The sequence below is a fragment of the Topomyia yanbarensis genome, chromosome 1 (assembly GCF_030247195.1).
Source record: "Topomyia yanbarensis strain Yona2022 chromosome 1, ASM3024719v1, whole genome shotgun sequence".
Lineage (NCBI taxonomy): Eukaryota > Metazoa > Arthropoda > Insecta > Diptera > Culicidae > Topomyia > Topomyia yanbarensis.
Window position 1 is genome coordinate 216,391,636 of NC_080670.1, and position 22,738 is coordinate 216,414,373.

The following is a 22,738-nucleotide window of genomic DNA, read 5'->3' on the forward strand; positions in this document are numbered from 1 at the left end:
GTCAACGTGCAGGATAATTGGGTCATTAAACCATATTCTGTTTTTGGTCTATTTCGATGCTAAAGTTACGTAGTTCAACTAGCTTTTCACTTTTCAGTTTGGTAAGTAAAATAAAAATTAAATTCCTTGAAATAAAAACAGCAATGCAAAATAAACATACAAATATCGCTTGTCAAGATAAAACAGTAGATACATCGAATTTTAGTTCATATATTTTATCAACGGGTTTTCTGATTGACATTCAGAGGGACCCTCTAGTACTACATGAGTTGGTATCTCTTCAGCCAGAACACTTGTGAATCCAATCTTCTGTACACGGTTAAAACATTTGTTGAAGAAAAATTGATCTTAGGTTTCCAGAAGTCACTTTTATACAATTGCACCATACACGCAATTCTGCTAAAATCACGTTAAATCGTTCAACTGAAGAAGAAAACTTTGGTGTGCTTGCTAACTCGCAACAGGTCGTGCTATTTTACGTTCTGCCACTGTCTTCTAGTGAATTCATTGCAAGTATCATGTTGAAGTACCTAGCGGTGGAATCTTGATAATTCTTTTTCTATCTAAGCTTGCAATGCCCCAATATGAGGTGTTATTAGTTATTAGATTATGTTATGTATGAACCAATGCCAGAATTTCAAGTGGAAAACTACGAAAAACCCAACACAGAAACCGTCAAGCAGAACATATCTACTTTAATTAACACCAACACACAACGTTTACTAACCAACGCACCACGAGTTGTCCAACCAGTAGATTCTACTCAAGCTGCAACGAATGCTTAAACCGCAAAGACGGTTCATTCTATCTCCAAACCAACAGACAGTCCCACCGTCGAATTTGCGTTTCAACTTCGTCTCTTAAGATTCCGACATTAATTTAGTACCAGCAATAAGCTAGCATCGGATTGACGTTAGCTCCAAAAACGTAGATAGAAAATTCCTATCTAGTATTCCTGCGTAAACTTCTAGTCTGCTCCGTAAATTCTGTAACTATATTAATTATAGGTTTTGTGTCCTTGACGTGCAAATATTATTTTACCCAATTTTCTCCTTAGCGGAGAAAAATCGGTTAGCAACTAAGTTTTTCTCCTAAGGGAGAAATATGCACATTGCACTAGGCTTGCTAAAACGAAACAAATTTCGATTTCACTAATTCTCATCAGCTTAACAGAACTCTTTTTCTTGCGGGATATCGCGCTCGACTCGATGGGTTTGCCCAGGAACCAGTGCTGCAAAAATTCAAAATCAGTTACCTATTTCTGCTTGTATTCACCGAAACCAACATTCAGATTCACCGCCTGCCTCATTCATTAACTTTCCAACTGACTGAAATTTCATGCAGAATCGAATGTTTGAGTGCAGAGGAAACAAAAATTTCTTCATCAACCAAAGCATTTATTTGTTATTATGTGGACAGTTTGAAGGCAAAGGTTGGCATCTTATACATTTTCGAGCATAAGTGAACTGCGTAATCTATATCTGGTGGACTTTTGCTAAATAATCCTCAGAACTAGCATAGAAACAAAATACAGTTTGCTTCTAAAACCGGACATAGCCGAACCTGAATGCGCTGTGTCGGGCGAACGAATGACGAAGGAAACGAACCAAACATTTCATTCATCGCGCCGGGCATGAATTGAATTTCGTTTTCTTTCAAGTCCACGCAGGTATGTCAATTTTTTTGAGGTCTTCCAGGAACATAGCACTGCGTTACTGGTGGATTCTGATGAGACGAAGTCGATTTTCCATCACCATTTTAAGAATATTCTACCGAGATACCCAATAGAGCATCATCAGCGATGACCACATGGACGAATTGCAACATGTATTTTGTAATTGGTTCACGGGGAGTGCGCGATGACAAGTCGTGTAGCCTTACCTCTATATAGTCATTTTCTATGTACAGCGAGAATCTTGATTTCACCGCTGTCTTTTTAACCCCTATTTTGAAATCTTCTGTAGAACGAATCTGTTTGGTCTAATGTGTGCCCGATGAGAGGGGGGGGTCAGCCAGGTCAATTGCCCTGGGGCCCGGGTCGTATTTGGGGGCCCGCGTTTTTACTCGGTAGATGGGCGAACACGACCGGTATTCATAGAAGAGAAATAAAAATATCAATAGTAATTTCTTTGTAATCATTCGTCTTATTAAATTATTATATGATGGAGGCGTAAAAAATGAAAACTTTATTTGATAGTTGACATTTGTTAAAACAAACGTTCTTACGGGAATTGTCTACTTTGCGTACAAGTTAAAAAGCGAGTTTCATTACTTGAATCGAGGAATACACTACGAAATATTGAGAAGCCAATTCAAAGTATGTTCGAAGAAAGCAATAGAACGTCAAACAGGAATGCGAGCGCACGGACAAACGCATCCGTCCTCTTCTACGTTTGCTTCTTTGCTGGTTGTGCTGGTTGTTGGCGTGGAGATACTCGGCGTGATTGTTGTTGAGTGAATATTTGTTCCTGTCAGAGCCGTTGATATTCATTTTGCAGCCGTTTGTGGTTTGGCATAAAATAACGATTTGCTGTTAACGGTTATAGCAGATGGGCTTATTGTTCTTTTGCACAAAGTATTCCGTGGTGCAGTGTTTTTTTTTGCAGAATTCGTTCATAGGAATCTTCCATGGGTGCATAATCATTTATCAGTGTTGCCTGATGAAACGTCCCATTTTCGGTTGATCCGCATAAAATGGTTACGTATGAAGGAGTTGGTTTGTACGGAAGCATTCTCACCATAAGAACAACGTTAGGGACATCCGGGAAAATGCAAAGTTTCAGCTGTTATGAAAAGCTTTTCTCCGTATCTTGACATAAATTTGTTAATCACGATGTCAGGGGCGTGTGGAGATAATTCATGTAAGCGTATCTCTCTAGAGCCCTTGCCTATATATACTGGGGTGATGTTGTTAACGTGGCAGCTTTCGTTGGTGTGCTGCACGTTGTTCACTATCTACACGTTTAGTAATTGTTTCACTTCCCGAGTAGCTGATCTTACAGGACATTTCCAAATCAATATCAACACAATTAGTCTGCAGTCGTTTTTACCGTGTATCTATAGCGGAACGATTTTCAGTTTCTACTCTTGGCGAGATGAGAAGGTAGACTGACCTTAACTAACCGTTGAATAAAAGGTTAATTTTTATATTTTTGTATTGTTATAGAACGTACTAGTATTTTCCCTCTAAAAATGCATTGTGTTGAGATAGAACGAAGATTTTGGGCCTCACCAAAGATGCGTGTGATGTCTATAAGAACCCAATTATGATGCGCAAAATAAAGAAATCAAATTAGTTCAGCTCATTCAACAGCAGCAAAACTCAATTGCCTACTGTACTCACAGTTGTGTTTTTTGCGTCTGATTACTGTGTTCTGTGTTTATATAATTATCTCGTCCCACATATTTTCACAGTTTACTTATGTAAATAGAAAATCTTTTTGATTTGATAATTTTAAACAAGAATTTAGAGCTGCATTTGCTACCTTCTCATTTTGCTTACAACAAAAGCCAAAAACTGCTCCACCGCTACCAGCAAAAAAAAACAATCCATGTGTCGCTTTGTCTGCACAGTAGAAGCAAAATATTATGTTTCAAGCTACTGTGTCGAAAAAAATGAGTGACGATTACAAGTAGAAAGTGGCCTATTGCGGTCAAAATATATTCCTATTTACTTTTCGAGACGTTCCTTAAGATCTATTGTTAAAAGTACAAATGGAGCTAAAGATGGCCAATGTTTTCACCATACAATTTCACCATGTTAGACATAGCGTGCTGATTATGTTCCAGACCATCAACGAAACAGAAGCGTTTGTTTCGCGAATCAAAATATATCCGCTCACTGTTAAAATACAAAGTCTAAATCCCTCCGTGGGTTGGAAGTATTATTCCTGCTATTGTAGCACCTGCAGATCCTGTTTTCCTTACCCCTAACCTTACTACTTCCCCAATCCTTGCCATCAGGGAAATGATGAAAAAACGATTCATGGCAAGGCACAGATCTCCGATCTACATGGGGAATGTGCCATTTGAGCCAGACGCTGCTGATTCCTGAATACCCACAAATTTAAAAACTTGTAACTATGGCAATTTTATCCTATTTTGATACCACGGGATAAGAAGCTGTCGAAATTCGCCTGTCTGGCACGCTATCTGTAGATGTGGCAATATGAGTCAACCGGAGTCTAATAGAAACCACGGACTCACGAGTTTCCCATGGCTGAAGAGATACTAACTCATACTGCACTAGAGGACATCACAGTCTATAGAGAACAGTTGCGCAAAGAGTGAAGTCAAAAAAAGCTTACCTATCGAGCACAATTGGAATCCATCTCTGATACCTCTGCAGCAAAGTTGGATTCTAATTTTGTTCGATAGGTAGACTTTTTTCGGCTTCACTTTCTGCACACTCTTTGCGTACCTTTATGCTAAGGCCTTTGGAGGACATAGGTTTAAAAGGGCCCGGCAGTAATACAAGCCTTGGGGCCCGACGCGGCTCTCGACGGCCCAGTGTATGATACATATGATAGCGTCGCAAAATCAACTAGGAAACTGACAATCTATTGAAGCCTGATTCTGATGTGATTCAGTTAGTGCAGACCCTTCGCATTTGTTAGTCGAAATTGGATTATACCAGCATAATGGTGCACAGACTTCTTGGAACCGAGGTGACTATCAACGACACTGAATCTCTATCTCTGAATAAAGACTCGGCATCTCGTTTTCTTTTTGTTTTCCATTTATATGTCAGCGTCATGCCAATTCAGTACGAGACCGATCAAATGCATTTAAATCGAGGAAAATGTCTTCGAATCCTTCTCGAACGAGGGTCTTTTGACAGTTCTCGTGCTCGATTGAGGTGATGCTGATAGATAAATGATAGATAAAAGATTGAGTGCGGATAGAAAAAAATCAATATTGTCACATTGACCCAGCTCTGAAACGTCATTTTGAACCAGTGAGAGCCAGAATGAGAGAGCATATCAGTAATATATGAATACCGTCAGTTCATACATTTTGACAGCAGTTGCTGTAAGAACCTAGCTCAGTTTCCCTTGAAGTAAAAACGGCATAAGTGAAATCAATTTGAACGTCTTTAACACACATATTATGCTCAGTTAAAGTTAAGCGTGTATGTATCCAGCACAAGAGCCAATGAGGTATATATAGGTATGGCAGAACACACGGTTTGCTAGTGTTGGCAACCAAAAATATGCAAGCAATTCAGAAGCACAACGGGTCGACGTCATAGCGGTCACACGATTCAATGGGAGCGGAACGACCGCTATGACGAAAGCAAGTCGATTTATACTGTGATCACTCACACCACTCATGTAAGATTCATCTTACGAATACCAAAATGCCATCTTTGCCAGACCTGTATATACGACATTGCACAAGAGCCGCTTGTCATTTGGCTGAAAGTCAAACATCATCAAACGTTTTGCGATAACTGTATCCATTCTGTCTGTCAGTTGCAAAAAGAATCTTTCGTACGTGATAAAAAAACGGCTCCGACAGTAACACGAGTGAAGATCCGGTCAAAATTCAGGGTAAGCAGAACGGGACAAAACAGCCGTTCCTACGCTAATTGTTTCCTCCGGCGTCTATCCACACCAGCTTCATCGATCTGATCAAGGTTGTCTCTGGACAGCACTAAATCGTACCGGATTTCACCGGGACGGTATGTTGAATAATTACAGAATTCCTCAGAACATACCAGTAAAGAACCATGTACTTCTATACTAGATAAGAATCCCGAAGACTTTAGTACCAACGAGTACAAATCCGCTAACGGAAAGCGATCCGCTTATAACCGCCGTAGTAAATACCAAGCCAAATGAGTCAATCTCAGCTATTATAGATTATATGACGACTAGAAAAATATTGCAGCGGATCTTGTCCGCCATCCAATAAAGTGTCCTACTCCATGTATCGGAGCTCAACAGAAGATCCACCAAGGCGTTGCTCGAACAGGAATGATTCGCAAGCGGGTCAATTGTCAGAACCGAGGAACGCAACTGCGCATCTGAACGCAGGTGAGCAGCCAGAGTACAAGTATTTAGTAGAAGACAGTGACGCAAGTAGCCCCCAGCTGTCGAGCTTAAGGTTGTCGTGAGATATTGCAGTGGCATTGCGGGGGTCATGCGCACTAGATTTTAAGTAGTTGATAGAATCGATAGGCCGGAAGTGCGAAGCAGCTGAAATGGGATGATAAAAGAAGGAATGAAGGAATATGTGAAACTTGTCAATATTAGTTAGTTTTAGTTCTATAAAAAGTAGACCTTGCAGGGGTAAGTTGTGGTCGACGCTGTAGAAAGGCAATTTTACCTTCTCTTTTCTACCTTTTTGCACATGGTTCTTCATCAAAGCGAGGAAGGAGATTTTGCTTTTTCTCACCTCATTCTATTGCACGCAAATTTTCCGTAATCGACTCGATGCCTCGATAGATTCATTAAATTGCTCATCATTTGAGCCATTTAGTTCCGGTTTACCTCCATGATTCGGTGCAAACGTGTGGCTTTTTAGTTCCTCTTTATACTTGAGCCATTTAGCTCTAACCTTCTTCACGGATATCCTCCTGAGGTAAAATTAATCTATTACGACTGAGAGTTTCTCGGCGGCAGAATTTCTCCCCATAGCAATGCCCGCTTATATAAACCATTAAGCTAACTGTTTTGTCGCGAACTATAGCGGGATAGACGTCGGTAGTGAATCTACCGCGAGCTTTTCAATCTTGTCGCCGACAGTGGATCCTACTCCACGGTAGGTGCTGAGATCTGATGATTTGTCGCTAGCGCTTCAACGAGACCTACTCGATCTAGTTCCCGGCGATGGATTTAGGCTACCCAAGTAGCATTTCTAGTTTTATAGCACACTACAAGTGCATTCTAAGTTTTAAGAAGGGATTGCCATAAAACCTCGATTGTTACTGGGGTCCCGTTAGGATATCTAGATCGGTCTGTCGATTCCAGGTGGAGCGTGGCATCCGGTAAACTAGTGCCTCGACGACCTGCAACTAGTACATTGACACGAACTAGTCCTTGGCGGTAGTCTACTCCACGAGGTGATCAGTAGGGTGCGTTTATTCGAACTGTAGACTCTGGTCACTACTTCGTTGAACTTCATTTCGTCCGGAGCTCCACTAGTATCGGTGCGATTACTTTTCTAACTATATTCTACGCCATTCGTCTACGAAATCCGCTAAACACTCAGAACCGGCAACTGGCTTCGTACTTCCTCGAATCCGGGGCAGTCGTAAGATAGACGTCATCAGTGATTCCAACTACTTCGACTCCTATAGGCAGCTTTAGCGTTGGAACGCCTTTATTTATCAAGGTTCCAAAGCGTTCGGTCATGTATAGAGCCTTGTGACGCTCCTGTCATGATCTTTTATCGACTTCTACTACGAGTCGTAGACCAGTACTCGGATCTGGAACTAGCTTTTTCAACGGAAACCTCGTGACCTAGTTTTATTTGCTTACCCTATTTGTTGTTTGGAAGTGTTCCATACGAATCGAGCCTCTTGCAGCTACTACGTTATCTATCTGGCCTAGCTGAAGTTGCACAGGGAATCAGTAGATAATTATGCTTGGGAGTAGTAGCGGCAATTCCTGGTGATACTAAAGTGTTTATTGACCAATACCGGCGCCAGCGAGGCCTGAACGTAGATCGCGGAAGGAAAGGGAAGGAATGTTAGTCCGATACTTGTTTTGCTAGAGGCCGTATTACGACAGGAGTATATTTGTGGTTAAGTATAGGGTTGCGATTCTTCTTCATGTTCTAGTTATTTTCCATCAGCCTATTTTTGCTACGAAGCCAAACACCTACATTAAAAAGGACTAGATTTCGACCCATCGACTCATACACCGGGGATCAACGGTCGTACTTCCCGTCCGAAGGAGGACGTGACCACAGATTTTTTCACCTCAGAAAAATCTCAACGACCTCGGCTGGGATTGACTCCAGATCAACTGGGATGGGTGGCGGTCACGCTTACCACTAAACCACTGGCGCCGTCTGAAAGCGTTCCGCACGGATCGAATCAACTTATTTTTCCAACTATCTTTTTTGCCTCCCAAGGGAGGCATTGGGTAAAAAAAAATTTGTGCATGAGGGCACATAACCTTACTTTTCGAAGGCAGGTTTATCGTTTCGCATTCCTCCCATCAGTATACGAAAGCGGTTGTGACCGTCGTATACTACTGTCTGCTGGGAAATCATTCAGTTTCATTAACACGTCATGTGAACCTCAAGGAAGCAATCTTGGGTCTCTGTTATTTTCTACGTTCTTCAACGCTGCTTTCTATACCATTGTATAAATATGCCTACCAAAATACGTGGACGACCTTAAACTGATCTTCATTGTACAATCCATAGCAGATTGTATTGCACTTCAGTGGTTTCTAGATAATTTCTGTAATTGCTGTAGCAGAAAATTGTGAAAAATCGCTTAACGTTTAAACTAGGTTTAACGCACCGGTAAACCTGGTTTAAAAGTTAACCGAGGGTGAAAAAATCGACCCTAAGCGTAGCTAAATGGTCTGTATTTTCTTTTACACGCGAGCGTATGACTCTACAATTACATTATCTCTGGGGATTAGCTTGAGAGAGTGTCAGTTGTCGGACACCTAGAAGTGCTTCAATACTCTCAAAAGCCCTTCAAAGGTCATTGTTTCCATGTCATAGCACAAGGCTTGATTATAAGAATAATTAAAGAATTTTTGATCCATATTGTTTGTAAACACTGAGACAGATTGATTACACCCATGCTAGAAACTAAACTACAACAAGAATACGCGAAGGACCCTTCTATAGACGCATCGAGATCTTCAATCCCGCCTACTATGATCACTCCCCGACTGTCACTTTTCATTCTCACCCTAAAACTTTCCCACCGCCTGCGAGGTTCCTGATCAGCTGTTCCTAAGACCGGTAGAGAACCAGCGCTAATAGGGTCGGGTTCAAGTTATGCAATCCGATGCTAGTTCTCAGGAATCGCTCCGAACTCACTCTACTCTATAGCGATAATTGTTTATTTAATTTGCCGAAGCGCGCCCGGGATAAGACGAGATTCGCCGACATCGCAATAACAATTATGATTCGCCATCGCCTTTGTACTAGCTGATTGATAATGAGAGCGCTGATCGGGTGCCCGTCGCAGTCTTCGAATGTCAGCCAGCGAGTGCAGAGGATCAGCCGCGAATGGATTAAGTTAGGCAGCGATCGTAATTGGTGTTCTGTAAACCGTGCGAAAAAAGCGGCATCGAACTGAAGTTAATGGTGAAGAAATTTGAAAATTACGACAATAGAGTGTTTGATGTATCACCCATAATTACATGAGTCTCTAATTATTAAAAAGAGCTCACAATTAATACGTTTAATCAAACGACGCTGATAAGGAATACGGCGAAATCAAAGAGGGTAAAATGGAAGTAACTAACACAACGGGGATCCTCCTGCAGACAATGTTGTTTATGGCAAACCATGAATGGAACAACAGTTTGTTCAACGCGATTCACAACGTCACCACGGTCCATAATATAACGTTGAGTAAGTAGCAATGCGAAGAAATCTACTTTGACAATCTCTGATAGGTAGAACAATCAATTACTAGGGGTAAGCTAACCAAGACTATACCGGCACCGTGAACAAGTCTTATCAAATCCGGGGAAAAACCTTGACCTATTGAACCAGAACTACACGAATTCGCTTCTGATTTCAGCCTCCGAGAACACGCGCTGCTACGGAGTGTACGGCTGCTTTCCACTAACCTATCCGTGGGTAGATGAAAAGCGACCCCTGGCATGGCATCCACGATCGCCGGCGCAGTTAGACGTCAGATTTCCAGTATTTAACAAACCGGTCCGTGAGCATCCCCAGTTTATCGACATCAACGATCCGGATGCCGTCCGACATCTGGGGATTAACCCAAACGGTAGGATCTACTTTGTTACCCATGGCTATATAGAGTCCGGCGATAGACCGTGGGTGAGTTTACCGAATTTTCTCCTCAAACGATCATACGCTACAGGTTTGAATTTCAGATTCAAAACTTCGTTAACACCTTTCTGGACAATGACCCGGACGGGACGGCAACAGTTGTGGTTATCGACTGGCGCAAGGGTTCTGTACCTCCGTACACTCAGTGTGTCGCTGATATCCGGTTGGTGGGTGCTATAGCGGCTCACGTGATCCACATGCTCTATCAGGAGTTGGGTATGCGAAACCTGGATAAAGTGCACGTCCTTGGACATTCGTTGGGAGCACATGTCTGTGGGTACGTTGGATATTATCTGCAGAGGGACTTCGGACTCCAGTTGGGACGCATCACGGGTATGGATCCGGCGGAACCGATGTTCTCCGATACGGATCCGATCGTGCGGTTGGATTCTTCCGATGCCAAATTCGTGGACATTATACATACGGATGCCACCCCCTGGGTGGAACGTTGGCCACGACCCGGAGGTCTTGGAATGTACCAAGCTATTGGACATGTCGATTTTTACCCGAATGGGGGAAATAGCCAGGTCGGCTGCGGTGATCCGATGGAGAAGTTTATCAGCAAGCACGAAGATTCTTTCTTCTGGGGATTCCAGGAATTTTTCGGCTGCAACCATCTGCGGTGCCATCAGCTGTACACGGATTCTATTCCGCAGCGCTGTCCATGGATGGCGATCGGGTGTGAATCGTGGGAGCAGTTTCTGGCTGGCGAATGCTTCGAGTGTGACGTGGATGGTCATTACTGCATCGATTTCGGTCCGAATGCGCAGGGCAGCTACAAGCGGTTGATCGAGAACGGTGTTATGATGCAAGCGCGGCCGATTCGTGCTTACATGATTACCGGGGATGACTCACCGTATTGTCGTGAGTGATTTAAGTGGTTTTTTTTAACAACGATAAACTTAAAGCAATATTTTCGTCACAGGAACGCACTATAAGGTGACATTGTCACTATCGAAGAGCGACGAGAGTTTGATTCACGGCGGTGAAATCGGTAAAATGGCACTGGAAATGTTTGGTCAAGAGCGACAGCGGTCGGACAAGATGGAGTTCACCAAAGAACCGATCTATTTTGAACCGGGTCGAAACTATTCGGCAGTCATGGCCGGAAAGGATGTGGGCCTGCCAAAGAAGGCATTCCTGAGCTGGGAGTACAAGACAAACCCGTTGAATCCACTCACCTGGCGGCTGTTGGCAGCACCTAGAGTTTACGTCGCGTACATGATTGTCCAAACGCTGGAGCACCGGTCGTGGCAGAAGCTATGTCCTCTGCAGAACGCACCGGTTCATGCCGATCGGGATAACGAGTTCCGGCAGGATTACTGTAGTGACTAGTGATGGTAGAGGAAGCGGAAGAAATTTTCATGTATTAGGGAAATAATTTATGGCTGCGCAATAAAACTGTTAGTTTTCGAATTGAGGCTACAAGTGACCAGCGTTTACGGCTAGCTTGACACTTCACGATCTGACCACGGCATTAAAAATTGTCATTGATATTCCAAACGTATGATTTGTGCTGATAATTCGCACCAAAGAGACGCTTGTCCGGTGAAAGAAAACACAGAAAGTATCAAGAACGACGATTACCACGCCTCCCATTTCATCTCCACACACCGCTTCTTTCGCTCCAATGGATCTAGGTAGCATTACGGAAGAAACATTTATTTTTTGCAGCAATCAATGTTCCAATTGATGACTGCAATGCTAAATTCTACCTCCATTTTTTCAAACTGGATGCGAATTTGCAAATAAAATTATCATGAATTTAAAGTTCAATAATGACTTTTGATAATCATTTAATTTTTTAAATTGGAATACTTGTTCACTAAAAACGTGCGAAGACGAAATTTTCAACTTCATGGGCGTACATAATAAATTGGATAAATTAATGAAACTTAGTTTGTCATTCATCAATTTGATCGAATTGTTGCATTCCGTGGAGGATTCGCAATAGCGGTTTATCGCAGAATCAAGCATCGCGTTTTACCCTCTTTTGGCATCAAGGTTATCGAGAGTTTGGGTATTGAAGTTGAACCCGAACTTAAGCCTGCGAAATCATCCGAGTGTGCGTAAGGAAAATTATCTTCACGAAAGTGCTGCGCGGCCGAAAGAGTTGGAGAATCCGTTTAGCGCATCCGCCAGTAGCGGCGACTCAGCAAGGGAGAAATGGATTAAAGGTAACGTAACGCCCTGTCTAAAGGGTCTGCCGGGCAAATCTATAACAGAACCCTAGTACTGGGGTAACTCCTACTTACCATCATTATAATTCAACTATTATATATCAACAATATCTTCCGAATCTCCTAAATTAAAGAATAGTATACTACATTGCACTTTTGTGTCAGAGGTTAATATTGCTCTAGTGGTCTTTGTTATTCCTACATCTGTTTACCCTGCTCCAAAAACCTGTAGATTAACATGATAAAAAAAAACCTCGTCTTGCAATTATATTACGGCGATAGCTGAATTGGATAAAGCGACAGTCCACTTAGTGTCAACGAAACTTTCTTCAGGAGATGGTGTGTGACATAACAACTTCATCATTCGATAGATTTGAAAATGTGAAAGGGAAGAAGTTTTTTTCTTCGCCATAATATTTTAGGCATAGCTAGGTCTGAAATATGCATATCACCTTAGACTATATGCTTCTTGAATGGTATTTTATCAAAATAGTATGGTGATGCATGATGAGCTTGATGACCGTACAATTCGTAGTTTCTACTCCATGATTGACCAGAAAAAACGAAATTGCACAGAGAATCAACGAATGGAACTTGTGAGTAGCTATTTATCCTCATTGTACACGTTACGAGAGTTCTATACTTTGAAATAACAATAATGGCGCCGGCCACATACTTACAGTCATCGGGGAAGGGAAGGAATGTTAGTGTAACAAACCTTGTTATAGAGGCCGCGTATACCTCCACGTTTGCCACGGCAAGGTGTTTTTATTAATAGGATGGGGTAAAAAGTTTTTTTTTTTTCGAGAGTTGTCCTACTGGAGCTGTAGAGCTAGGTTCTCGGAAGGGCTCCCCGTCAGAATCACATACTACAATTTGCAGACGAGACAGGCAATGTCGCCCAATAAAACACTGCATTAGGCCAATTGTAGCGGGCCGTGATTCTAAATGTGATATTCATTGTACGGTTCAGGTATGTGCGGGAGTAGGGACTCGCGATCGCGTGTATTATCGTGAAGGGCTCGAAGATTTGTACGTTAACGTGCTCGATCGCGTGTGCGTTTGTATGTCGCGTGTGCGTTTGCATGTCGCGTGCGCGTTTGTATGTCGCGTGTGCTAACGTGTATGAACTTCGCGTGTATACATTCTATTTCATAACCGTGTACCTTTCGCATCGTCGCGTGTGTTCTAGAATGATCGCGCGCGGACCGTGAATCTGATACTTAATTTTTTTTTGGTGTACGGTTCAGATTTCAAAAGAAGGTGGGTTCTTACATATCATTAGAATTCCCATTCATGTCGCCGTAGAACGCGTGATCTAGTGGATATGAGCTTTATTTTTTTTTTTGATTGGTCCAACTGAATGTATGGACCTAAATTGCTAGAATGAATGCTAAAGATTTCCGGACGTGACCGATTCATGATCGCGCGCGTTTGCGGGTTCGCGTTTGAGACCGCGTTTGTAACGTCGTAAGTACTAAAACGTTCACACAATTGCCGGAGTGTTATCAAGTTTACGCGATCTCGGGCATAGGTGTGCGAAGATGATCGCGAAGGGCTTAAGCGTTCGTATGTTGACGTGTTTGTTGCGTGTGCTCGCGCGTACGTGACTTCGCGTGTATAAATTCGATTTTGAAACCCTGCGGCCATTCATATATTCGCGGACCGTCATTCTGATCTTTAGCTTTCGGTGTACGGATCACATTCTGACAGGGAGAGAGTTACCCCATATCACTAGAGTTTCCGGTCATGTCGCCATGGAACGTTTTGTCTAGTGGATATGGGAGTTATTTTTCAATTTTATTATTTTTTTTTTATTAATTAACAAGGACCTAGATTGTTGGTACCGAGGATAGAGAGTTCCGGACGATCCCGATTCATGATGGCACGAGCGCGGGAGTTTGTAGGCTGACGCTTGAGATCGTGTTGCTAAGTTTATGAGTGCTGAGATTTTCACCTTATCACCAGGGTGTCATCATGTTTGCGAGTTCGTAGGTTGCTTGGAAAGTCGCGAGGGGCTCTAAGGTTTGTGCGCTGACGTGATTTTGTAACGTGTGTTCTTGAATGGTCGCGCGAACCGTGAGTCTGATATTAAATTTTCGGTGCGCGGTTAGAATTCTAGCAGAGAGTGGGATCGTTTATATCGATAGGGTTCCCGGTCATGTCGCCATGAGACGTGTTGTCTAATAGGTATGGGCGTATTTTCTTAATTGGTCCAGCTGAAGGCATGGACCTAGGCTTGTAGGATCAAGGATAGACTTCCGGACGTGATCGATACGTAACCGCGCGCGGGGGCTTTTTTATAGGTTCATGCTTGAGACCGCGTTTGAGAATGTGTGAGTGTTAAGACGTTCACTATCACCATCTTTGTTGACCCAGCTGAAGACGGGTGTAGAATGGCAGTATAGGACTCAAAAAGAAGAAATAAAGGACAATATATGAGAGACGTAATAGATTAGGTAGGTACAAGATACAGCTGAATTTATGATCATCACATGAAAGACATACATTAGTACTGAGAATTGGGCCCTAAACCCACATTGTATATTATTTGACCATGGCAGTGGACAATAAAGGTCGCCAAGTTAAGTACTAAAATTGATCACAATGTAGCTTAACTAAAAAGAAAATAATCGTATCCCAAGTTTATGTGATATAATCACTGTAATACTGCTTTGGTGGAAAAGCCCCCGGACCACATCAAGGTACAGTATCATGCCGAGGGAATAGGATGGGGTAAAAAGTTACACAAATATGAATTCAGGAGTGTTTTCATGTATTTATTGTTCTGGGCAGATTTGAATTGGGTCATTAAACTATATGATGTTTTCGATTTTTTTCCGATTCAGCTAACGTTTAAGATACATAATCGAACTTTTTCTCACGTTTTTGTACGCAAATTAACAAAAGAATTTTTTTTATAAAAGTGAATTATTACGACCACACCTTCCATTGATCCCTATCCATTTGCTGGGATAACTGTCAAAAATGCTAACCCGTGTGGCCAAATTCACTGTCAAAGAAAATCGATAGTTTCAAATGAGGACGTGTTTACATATTTTAGAAAAGCAATGAAAAATCTTTCCAGAATTTTAAAAAGAGATCTTGTATATGGTTATATTTAGAAAGATGGGCTCTATCGGTAATTTATCATTCATAAACTTTGGTATTATTGCTTGTAACCGCACTGCGTACTTACAATTCTTCTTTTAAGTTCATCTCATAGACTAGTTAGTTCGGCTGGTCCGTCTATGAAAGTGCCATCTCTATGACTTGTAAGACATGTGTTCCGCCAACTCGCAGTTTTAAGATCATTCGCACTTTGAAAGTGTGGAGTCCAGGTTAGTGGGAAGTGCGTAATATTAATGAAAATTATGTATTTGGTTTCTTTCTACGCGGACGATTGATTCTTATGTTATAATTATTCACGCGCGTTGTTATGCTCTACAGTCGTGATTCGCTGGTTGGACCACAGCTTTGTCCAAATAACGAATTTGATTCACTAGTTGGACCGGCTGACAAATGTCAAAAACAATCCAAAGAAGATGTTGGCAGTGTAAATGCATCTGTTCATATCTCTAAATATTGTCAGATTGATTGTCAAAGTAAATTTGACGCGAGATTTTGACGTTCAGATGCTTTTTAGTTGGACAATGGTTCAACTAGGGGAGGCTCAACTAAAAAGCGGTCCAGTTAAAGTGTCCAACCAGCGAATCACGACTGTATAGTACATGCACTATATTATTTGCGCAAAAGATGACAAGATAGTTTCATTCGTTCTTATTGTCTCCAATCTTGCTTCGGTAATTAACGTTGAAAAATCGCGCACCGTATATTCGACATACAAAACGGCATAAAATAAGCACTATCGAAATATCTGAAACGATTAGCTTTGTATGTTGAATATACAAGACTGGAGACAATAAGAACGAATGAAACTATCTTGTCACCTTTTGCGCAAATAATACAGTGCATGTACTACTTCAAAGCATATGAAAGTACTCAATACAATGAGAACAATTCATATAAATGGTTGACGATTTAATGAACTAAACGTAAACCATTAAATATGACAATAAAACATTTGTTCTTCGTGCTGCTATGGTTGCCGCAAATTGGCAATTTGTTTTGAACTGATCTTTCACTCAGACAAGACCGTGCGTATATCCCACGCGCAATAAATATCCAGTGGATTAGTTTCCTATTTGGTTAAATAAACACTAAACAAACAAATAAATTAGTTTGCTCAGTCTAAAGCAATGTCAGCTCGATTGGCATCAACCGGCAGATACGTGTTCCCTTACAATGCCATCAAAGCAAAGACCATTTAAAAATACAGCGACAAAATATGTGCAATTTTGAATATAACAAAATGATGACTGCTTAATTGGAACCATATTGGAAATCGTTTTTTAATGCTTGATAAAATGGTTGGCATATGGTACACATTTATGCGTAAGTCCAAGGAAGTCCGGTTTTATCCAGGGTTTTAGGTATACAATTTTCTCAAGTTACTGAAAAATTCCTTTTTTATCTGCTGCAAGGGACGAAACAGTTTAGTCCTCATACGTAATAACACAAATTGTGCGTGGACCGTAATCTCATTGTAAAGCTAATCTTGTTTGTGTTTTCATGTAATTTTTTGTGACATCGTTTCTGAAAAATTTACAATCGCGCTCACACATAAATAAATGTGACCACCTTTCGAGTTCTGCATCTCACCAAAAAATTACAAATTTTATGTTCTCACCTTTGTTTGTAAATCATAACAGTTTGCCATGCGATTATGACCAGAGATGCCAGATTTGCAGACAAGTCTGCAAATTCGCAGACTTTTAATTTAAGCTGCAGATTTTTTGGATGACGCAGATATTTGCAGATTTTCTAGTTTGGTTGCAGATATTTGCAGATTTTTATGTTTTGTTGCAGATATTTGCAGATTTTTGAATATAAAGGCTTTTGGTTACACTAGCTTTCCTGACATTTTTTGTACTTCCCAGACTTTTAAAATTATTATTGCAGACATTTGAAAAAAAGTACCTGGCATCTCTGATTATGACAGTTCAAAAAATTCAACTACTGTTTTTGATCGAGGATCGTGTAACTTTTTTATAATTGTAATTTGTTGTTTTATTGGTGTACGAAAATGTAAGTATGAGATTGTATATCAGGTCGTTCTTATTCACACATAACTGATTTGTCTTATTTCATATATTGTTATTGCTATTATATTAGAATTTTTTTGAATTAACGGGCGACCAGTTAGGTTCAAGCAGTCGCCATTCTTAAAATTTGTGATTTATAGTTTTATGAGGCTACGAGAATCTGTTAGTTGTATATCAGGTCAGGGATATAAGTTTCACCCAATACCAATACCATAATAAGGGTCAATATTTCGTTTATTCTGCAGCCGGGTGAATAGAAAACTCAACATGTCGAATAAACATGTATTTAACGTAACGAATGGAGATGGGTAAGCAAATCTATAGATATCTGAATATTTCACCACCACTTATTCTTCTGTCTTTCACTAGTCAATCGAAGATGGGTTTCGTGGGACAAATCGCCGAGCGCAGGGATCACCTGATCAACAACCAGTTCATGTCCGACATTGTTTTCATCGTGGGAGAACAGAAGCAGCGAATCTATGCTCACAAACTGTTTCTGATTACAGCTTCAGAGTTCTTTACTACCATGTTCACCGGGGGTTTCAAGGAGGCTAGCGCGTCGGAGATCACACTAGATGATACGGATCCGACCATCTTTTTGGAAATCCTTCGGTTCATTTATTCCCGCACAATGAACCTGACGCCGGAAAACATTCACAAAATTTGCGTTCTTTGTGAAAAGTACATGCTAGCGGATGGTTTGGAATACGCTTCGGAGTTTGTCGTAAAGAGCGTCACCAAGCAAAATGTTCTGAAGGTTTTGCAGCAGAATCGGCGGTTCAAGTTTGGCAACGTAGACGCACGATGTGTGGACTTTATTGCGGAAAATCCTATGTTTTACTTCCAACATGAGGATATAAATTTACTCGATCGCGATTCACTTGAAGTGATTATCAAAACAAAGCGCATTAATTGTTCAAATGTTGAAATATTGAAAATTTTGGAAGAATGGCAAAAGAGCGACGAGGGAGACGTGGCTGAATTAAAATCCAAGCAAGTTGCTGAATTGAAGACGATTCTTGAAAATACGCCCCGCTCGTTAGGGTGCAATACATTAATCGTTTTCGGTTTTTTTTAAAAAAGGTGCTACTGGAAACAAAAATGTCTATAAATTTCAAGTAACATCAATAAAACCAATTTTTCTGCTGGGTGTTGGAGTGTTCGTCAAGCCACCCATTAAGAGCACCTCCATCACAGTAAGATGTCGAAAATTTACTCCGTATAGTACAGGTGACGACGACGCGGTCGGGTTCCGCGAATATATCCCAGAAAATGCAGTCACTGTAAATGTTGTCGATATATTTTTCCCAAGAACTAAAGTGGAACCTGAATCCGCATACGACATAGTAATCAATATGCCGAAACCGGAATTTTTTATCCAGTGTCCAAAAATTCATGACGACAATATCACTTTAACTTTCAACGATGAAATTATTCCCATTGCTCGTCTTCACTATCTGGAATGCGTGGAAACATCTTTAGAAGATTTATAAATTTTCCAAAACAATTCAGTTGACTTAGCCTTATCGGTTATTGCTTAAAAAAATAAAGACATAAAAATGTGTTTATTGTATTATTATTATTGAGAAAGACAAAACTTGACGAATTCTTGCTCTTCAAATGCTCCACTCGGACCATCAACCTCACATCAGTTCACTTTTTAATCTCATCACAATAGAAATGCGACACCACGCTCCGAATCGTTTGGTAGTTGTTGTCGTAAAACAGCTTCAGCTTGTCGTGACAGATCTGCGGATTGGTAATGCAGAAACAGCTGCTTTCGGGGATGAACGTGGCCGAAACCGTGTACCACTCGCCCGGTCTCAGTGTCAGCTCTTCGAAGAACAGATTGGCCACGTTCACTGCCAATTGGTCCTTGTTTTCGTACTCGAACTGATACTGGCCGAGGATTTCCAGGTTTTCCGCAATCTCCACCTCGATCGTAACGACGCTGTCCGGCGACTTGACAAATACTCCGATGCCGTAGAATGCCAAACTGTGAGTATGATCGATGGAGAACTTTAGGTATGTTTCCGTACCCTCGGTCATCGACATGTTGCCGAAGAAGCGAAGCTTCGAACAGTTGTACGATCGTTTGGCTTTGATCACCGACTGCAACTCGTTAACGGACTCGTGCTCGTTCATTCTCTTCCAGTCGCGTAGTGCCTGAAATAGCTGATCATCCGAACAGTTGATCTTCTTGCTAGCAAATATTATCTCCAGTGACTTTCTATCCAGTACATAGAAGTCTTCATGGTGAAGATAAATCAATGGATTCTTTGTAATCAGCGCCAAACACTTCTCGTTGATAAAGGAGAACTCATACAGTCGATTCTGGGCGAAGATTTTCAACGCATTATCCGCGTCAATGTGGTTCTCCAGGAAGCGAACCGTCCGGCGACGCAGCTCGTTCAGCATGTACTTCTGTGCGTGCACGTAAATCTCCAGCACGTTCTCGATCGTTAACCGAACCTTGCCGCAGTAGATGAACCGAAGAATCTCCAGAAAAATATCCGCCTCGATGTCCCGCACCTCGATCTCGTCCGAGCTCGATTCCTTGAAGTTACCATTGAACATGGCGTTGAAATACTCGGAAGCGATGATCAGCAGCAACTTGTGGGCGAAGATCGGCTGACGCTTTTCACCCACAAGGAACGTCACATCCGATTGGAACCGGTTGTTGATTAAGCTCTCCTGGCGCTTCATGAACGGGATGTCATACTTTAGACCGTCCGGTGATTCGATGCTGTACGGGATCTTGGAGAAAAATTTTGAAAAGATAATTTGATTCTTGTGAGACTATTTCAACCTTCCCGATGGTCTTATTTTTTCATAGTTCATCATAAGAAAGACAATGTTCAGTTCACACTGTATAGGATTAAATAAACGGGATCGTTTAATGAGAAAGCAAATTGCCTTCCGTCCGCCAGCAACTTACCTTGTCACAATTCTAGATATCAAAGTAGGCAAAGAAACGGGAGTTCGAATTTCGTCATTTTCATAGCTATTAGAAAGGCAAATTTTCGTTTAATACATACCTGTTCGACAGCTGATATCATTCTAATGATATTTGAGGGATCCATTCAATGGCACGAACGGAACACGCTGCAAAAAAATGTAAGACAAACTTACATGAAACTTTCTTCCAAATCAGGCGTCAGTATAAACAAGTTGAGTCAAGCATATTGTTCCACTGTATACTTTATTTATAAAGATTGAAATTTTTAAGTACTCCTACGTAGAATTAGAGTTAACAAAATTCTTCTATCACGATGGAAATCTGACCTTTTGGAGCCTATCAAATAAATATGCAGAACGAAAAAAAAAGTTCACTTCTTCGCCTTCGGCATGCGCTCTTTACAATGCAGATGGGCAATCGCACAGAACAAGCTATCGCACCGTCCGTAGACCGCATTCGAGATCGACATCTTGATGCGATCGTGGTGAATCTTGGGATTTTGAATGGTGAACGGTTCCACCGCCGGCGTAATGTTCAGCGCAATCTTGTACCGGTGGTGCGGAATGAGGACGATCTGCTCGAAGAACAGATTGGCCACATCCACCGTAACAAAGTCATCGTTTTCGTACTCGAACAGATCGCACCCGACCTCGATGTCGTTCTCCCAGATTTTGACCTCGATCGAGATGACCTTGGCAGCGGATTTGATGAACACCCCGACCCCGTACATGTGCACAATCGTTTCCGAGGTAATCGAGAAACCGAAATCGTTCTGCTCCGAACCGGACGAAGGCCCAAAGAGGCGTAGCTTATAGCAATCGTACGATCGCTTATAGTTTTTGATGATTGATTTCAACTCATCGACACTCTCGGTGTCGTGAGTCTTCTGCCAGATGTCCAATGCACCCATCAGCTGGTCATCCGTACAGTTGATTTTCTTCGAGCTAAAAATCAAACTGAGCGACTCGCGGTCGATCAACGCAAATTCTTCGTGATTGAAATAGTACAACGGATTGTTTCTGATCAGCGTCAGACATTCTTCGTCAACAAACTGAAACCCGTAGAACCGGTTCTGAGTAAATATCTTCAGGACGTTGTTCGGTTCGATACTTCGCTCCAGAAAGTTGGAAGCCATCGACAGCAACTCCATCAGCATGTACTTCCTCGAGTGAATATAAATCTCATGAATGTTATCGAAAGTCAAATCAATCTTCCCGCAGTACACAAATCGCAGAATTGCCAGGAAAATCTTCGGTTCGATATCCTCCAGAACAATCTCGTTTGCGTTTGATTCCCGAAAGTTGCCATTGAACATCGCAAAGAAATACTCGGACGCCGCGATGAGTAACAGCTTGTGGGCGTAGATTCGTTGCTTGTTTTCGGAACCAACCAGAAAGACAACATCCGACATAAACTCGTTGTTGACTAGGAACTCCTTCCGGTCGGTGGTGGATCCTCCGTAATCGAGCACCAGCTCCGACTGACCCTTGCCTTGACTCTGGGCGGCTGCCATTTTGGCAGACATCAAAATCTACAGGGAAAATGAGAGAAAATGCATAACATCAGAGCTTGAGTACCGCTCCAAAGGTACTTCTTTGAATTGGTTGTTTTTGTCGAACGACTGCGAGGAAAGTTTTCAGAATGGACTCAGCAAAGCATTTATATGCATTTTCCCGTCATTCCAATCGAATGCCAGGTCACGGCGAGGGACCGCAACGTGGACATGCTTGCAGAAAAAGGCATATAAAATGATGGCGCGAAGTTTTTGTTTTAAAACCCGCCAGCCAGCAGATTCCATTTCGATCTAGTGCACAGAGCCAAACATGGAAACAACTTGCAAACCATCGCGCATTTTGAAAGGAGTGGGTCACTTTCATGGCTCACTCAGATCATACTTACCGGGCAGTGCTCGGCACAGGAATCTTATACCGTCGGGAGCTAGGCTAGAGTGCGGTCACCTTTTTAAACTGTTTGCGGCATTTCGTGTTTTTAATCTTGGTAAACAAACTTTGCCGTCGCTGTTTCCACACCTTTTGGTTTTATATTATTAGTTCGTGCAATAACTGAAACTGAAAGATGACAGCACTACCGACCGCTGAACGATAAGGAGAAAATAAAGGTGTCCACATTGCATCAATCAAAATACGCTGTTACAATGTGGTATATATTATAAACGACATTGGTTACATAGCGGTATTTTCCGAACCTCAGATAGACCGGAATGACATTTGGTGCGCTCTTTGTTTACTTGGCTGATCAGCTGTTCTTTTCTTTCTTTAGGAAACCTGTGAACAGCCGATCAGCCAAGTAAACAAAGAGCGCACCAAATGTTATTCCAGTCGAGCAGGGGTAGGAAAGTACCGCGTGGTACTGCTTCATCAGTGATTTGTTTTTGTTTTTTCGCAGTGATCGATGATTACCTACATTCC

General features: G+C 41.7%; 3 protein-coding genes across 7 annotated transcripts; 2 read left to right on the forward strand and 1 right to left on the reverse strand.

The window, feature by feature from the left end:
* The first annotated feature begins 9,135 nt into the window (after positions 1-9,135).
* Positions 9,136-11,434, forward strand: LOC131692861 (pancreatic triacylglycerol lipase-like). Its single transcript, XM_058980202.1, has 4 exons — positions 9,136-9,552; positions 9,725-9,990; positions 10,047-10,866; positions 10,928-11,434. The coding sequence occupies exons 1-4, from the start codon at positions 9,429-9,431 to the stop codon at positions 11,335-11,337; spliced, it is 1,620 nt and encodes a 539-aa protein (XP_058836185.1). The 5' UTR covers positions 9,136-9,428; the 3' UTR covers positions 11,338-11,434.
* Positions 11,435-17,233: 5,799 nt separating this feature from the next.
* LOC131692914 (BTB/POZ domain-containing protein 2-like) lies at positions 17,234-18,914 on the forward strand. 2 transcript variants are annotated; one of them, XM_058980326.1, is made up of 4 exons: positions 17,240-17,330; positions 17,418-17,525; positions 17,593-17,655; positions 17,717-18,914. In XM_058980326.1, the coding sequence occupies exons 3-4, from the start codon at positions 17,615-17,617 to the stop codon at positions 18,426-18,428; spliced, it is 753 nt and encodes a 250-aa protein (XP_058836309.1). In that variant the 5' UTR covers positions 17,240-17,330; positions 17,418-17,525; positions 17,593-17,614; the 3' UTR covers positions 18,429-18,914. The 2 variants fall into 2 exon arrangements, with proteins under 2 accessions (XP_058836298.1, XP_058836309.1); XM_058980315.1 differs by lacking the exon at positions 17,418-17,525 and having other exon boundaries at positions 17,234-17,330.
* LOC131692894 (BTB/POZ domain-containing protein 6-A-like) lies at positions 18,875-22,401 on the reverse strand. 4 transcript variants are annotated; one of them, XM_058980266.1, is made up of 4 exons: positions 22,209-22,401; positions 20,389-20,455; positions 20,289-20,300; positions 18,875-20,107 (listed from the first exon to the last, which is right to left on the reverse strand). In XM_058980266.1, exons 2-4 carry the CDS (start codon positions 20,431-20,433, stop codon positions 19,004-19,006), a joined length of 1,161 nt encoding a protein of 386 aa, XP_058836249.1. In that variant the 5' UTR covers positions 20,434-20,455; positions 22,209-22,401; the 3' UTR covers positions 18,875-19,003. The 4 variants fall into 4 exon arrangements, with proteins under 4 accessions (XP_058836249.1, XP_058836273.1, XP_058836263.1 ...); XM_058980290.1 differs by having other exon boundaries at positions 18,875-20,218; XM_058980280.1 differs by lacking the exon at positions 20,289-20,300.
* Positions 22,402-22,738: the final 337 nt, after the last annotated feature.

Coding starts and splice junctions, on each gene's coding strand:
- LOC131692914 (XM_058980315.1), top strand. CDS start 17,615: ATGTCGAATAAACATGTATTTAACGTAACGAATGGAGATGG. Junction 17,656..17,716: donor AACGTAACGAATGGAGATGG/GTAAGCAAATCT, acceptor GTCTTTCACTAG/TCAATCGAAGATGGGTTTCG.
- LOC131692861 (XM_058980202.1), top strand. CDS start 9,429: ATGGAAGTAACTAACACAACGGGGATCCTCCTGCAGACAATGTTGTTT. Junction 9,991..10,046: donor AGTCCGGCGATAGACCGTGG/GTGAGTTTACCG, acceptor TTTGAATTTCAG/ATTCAAAACTTCGTTAACAC. Junction 10,867..10,927: donor GGATGACTCACCGTATTGTC/GTGAGTGATTTA, acceptor TTTTCGTCACAG/GAACGCACTATAAGGTGACA.
- LOC131692894 (XM_058980266.1), bottom strand. CDS start 20,433: ATGGATCCCTCAAATATCATTAGAATGATATCAGCTGTCGAACAG.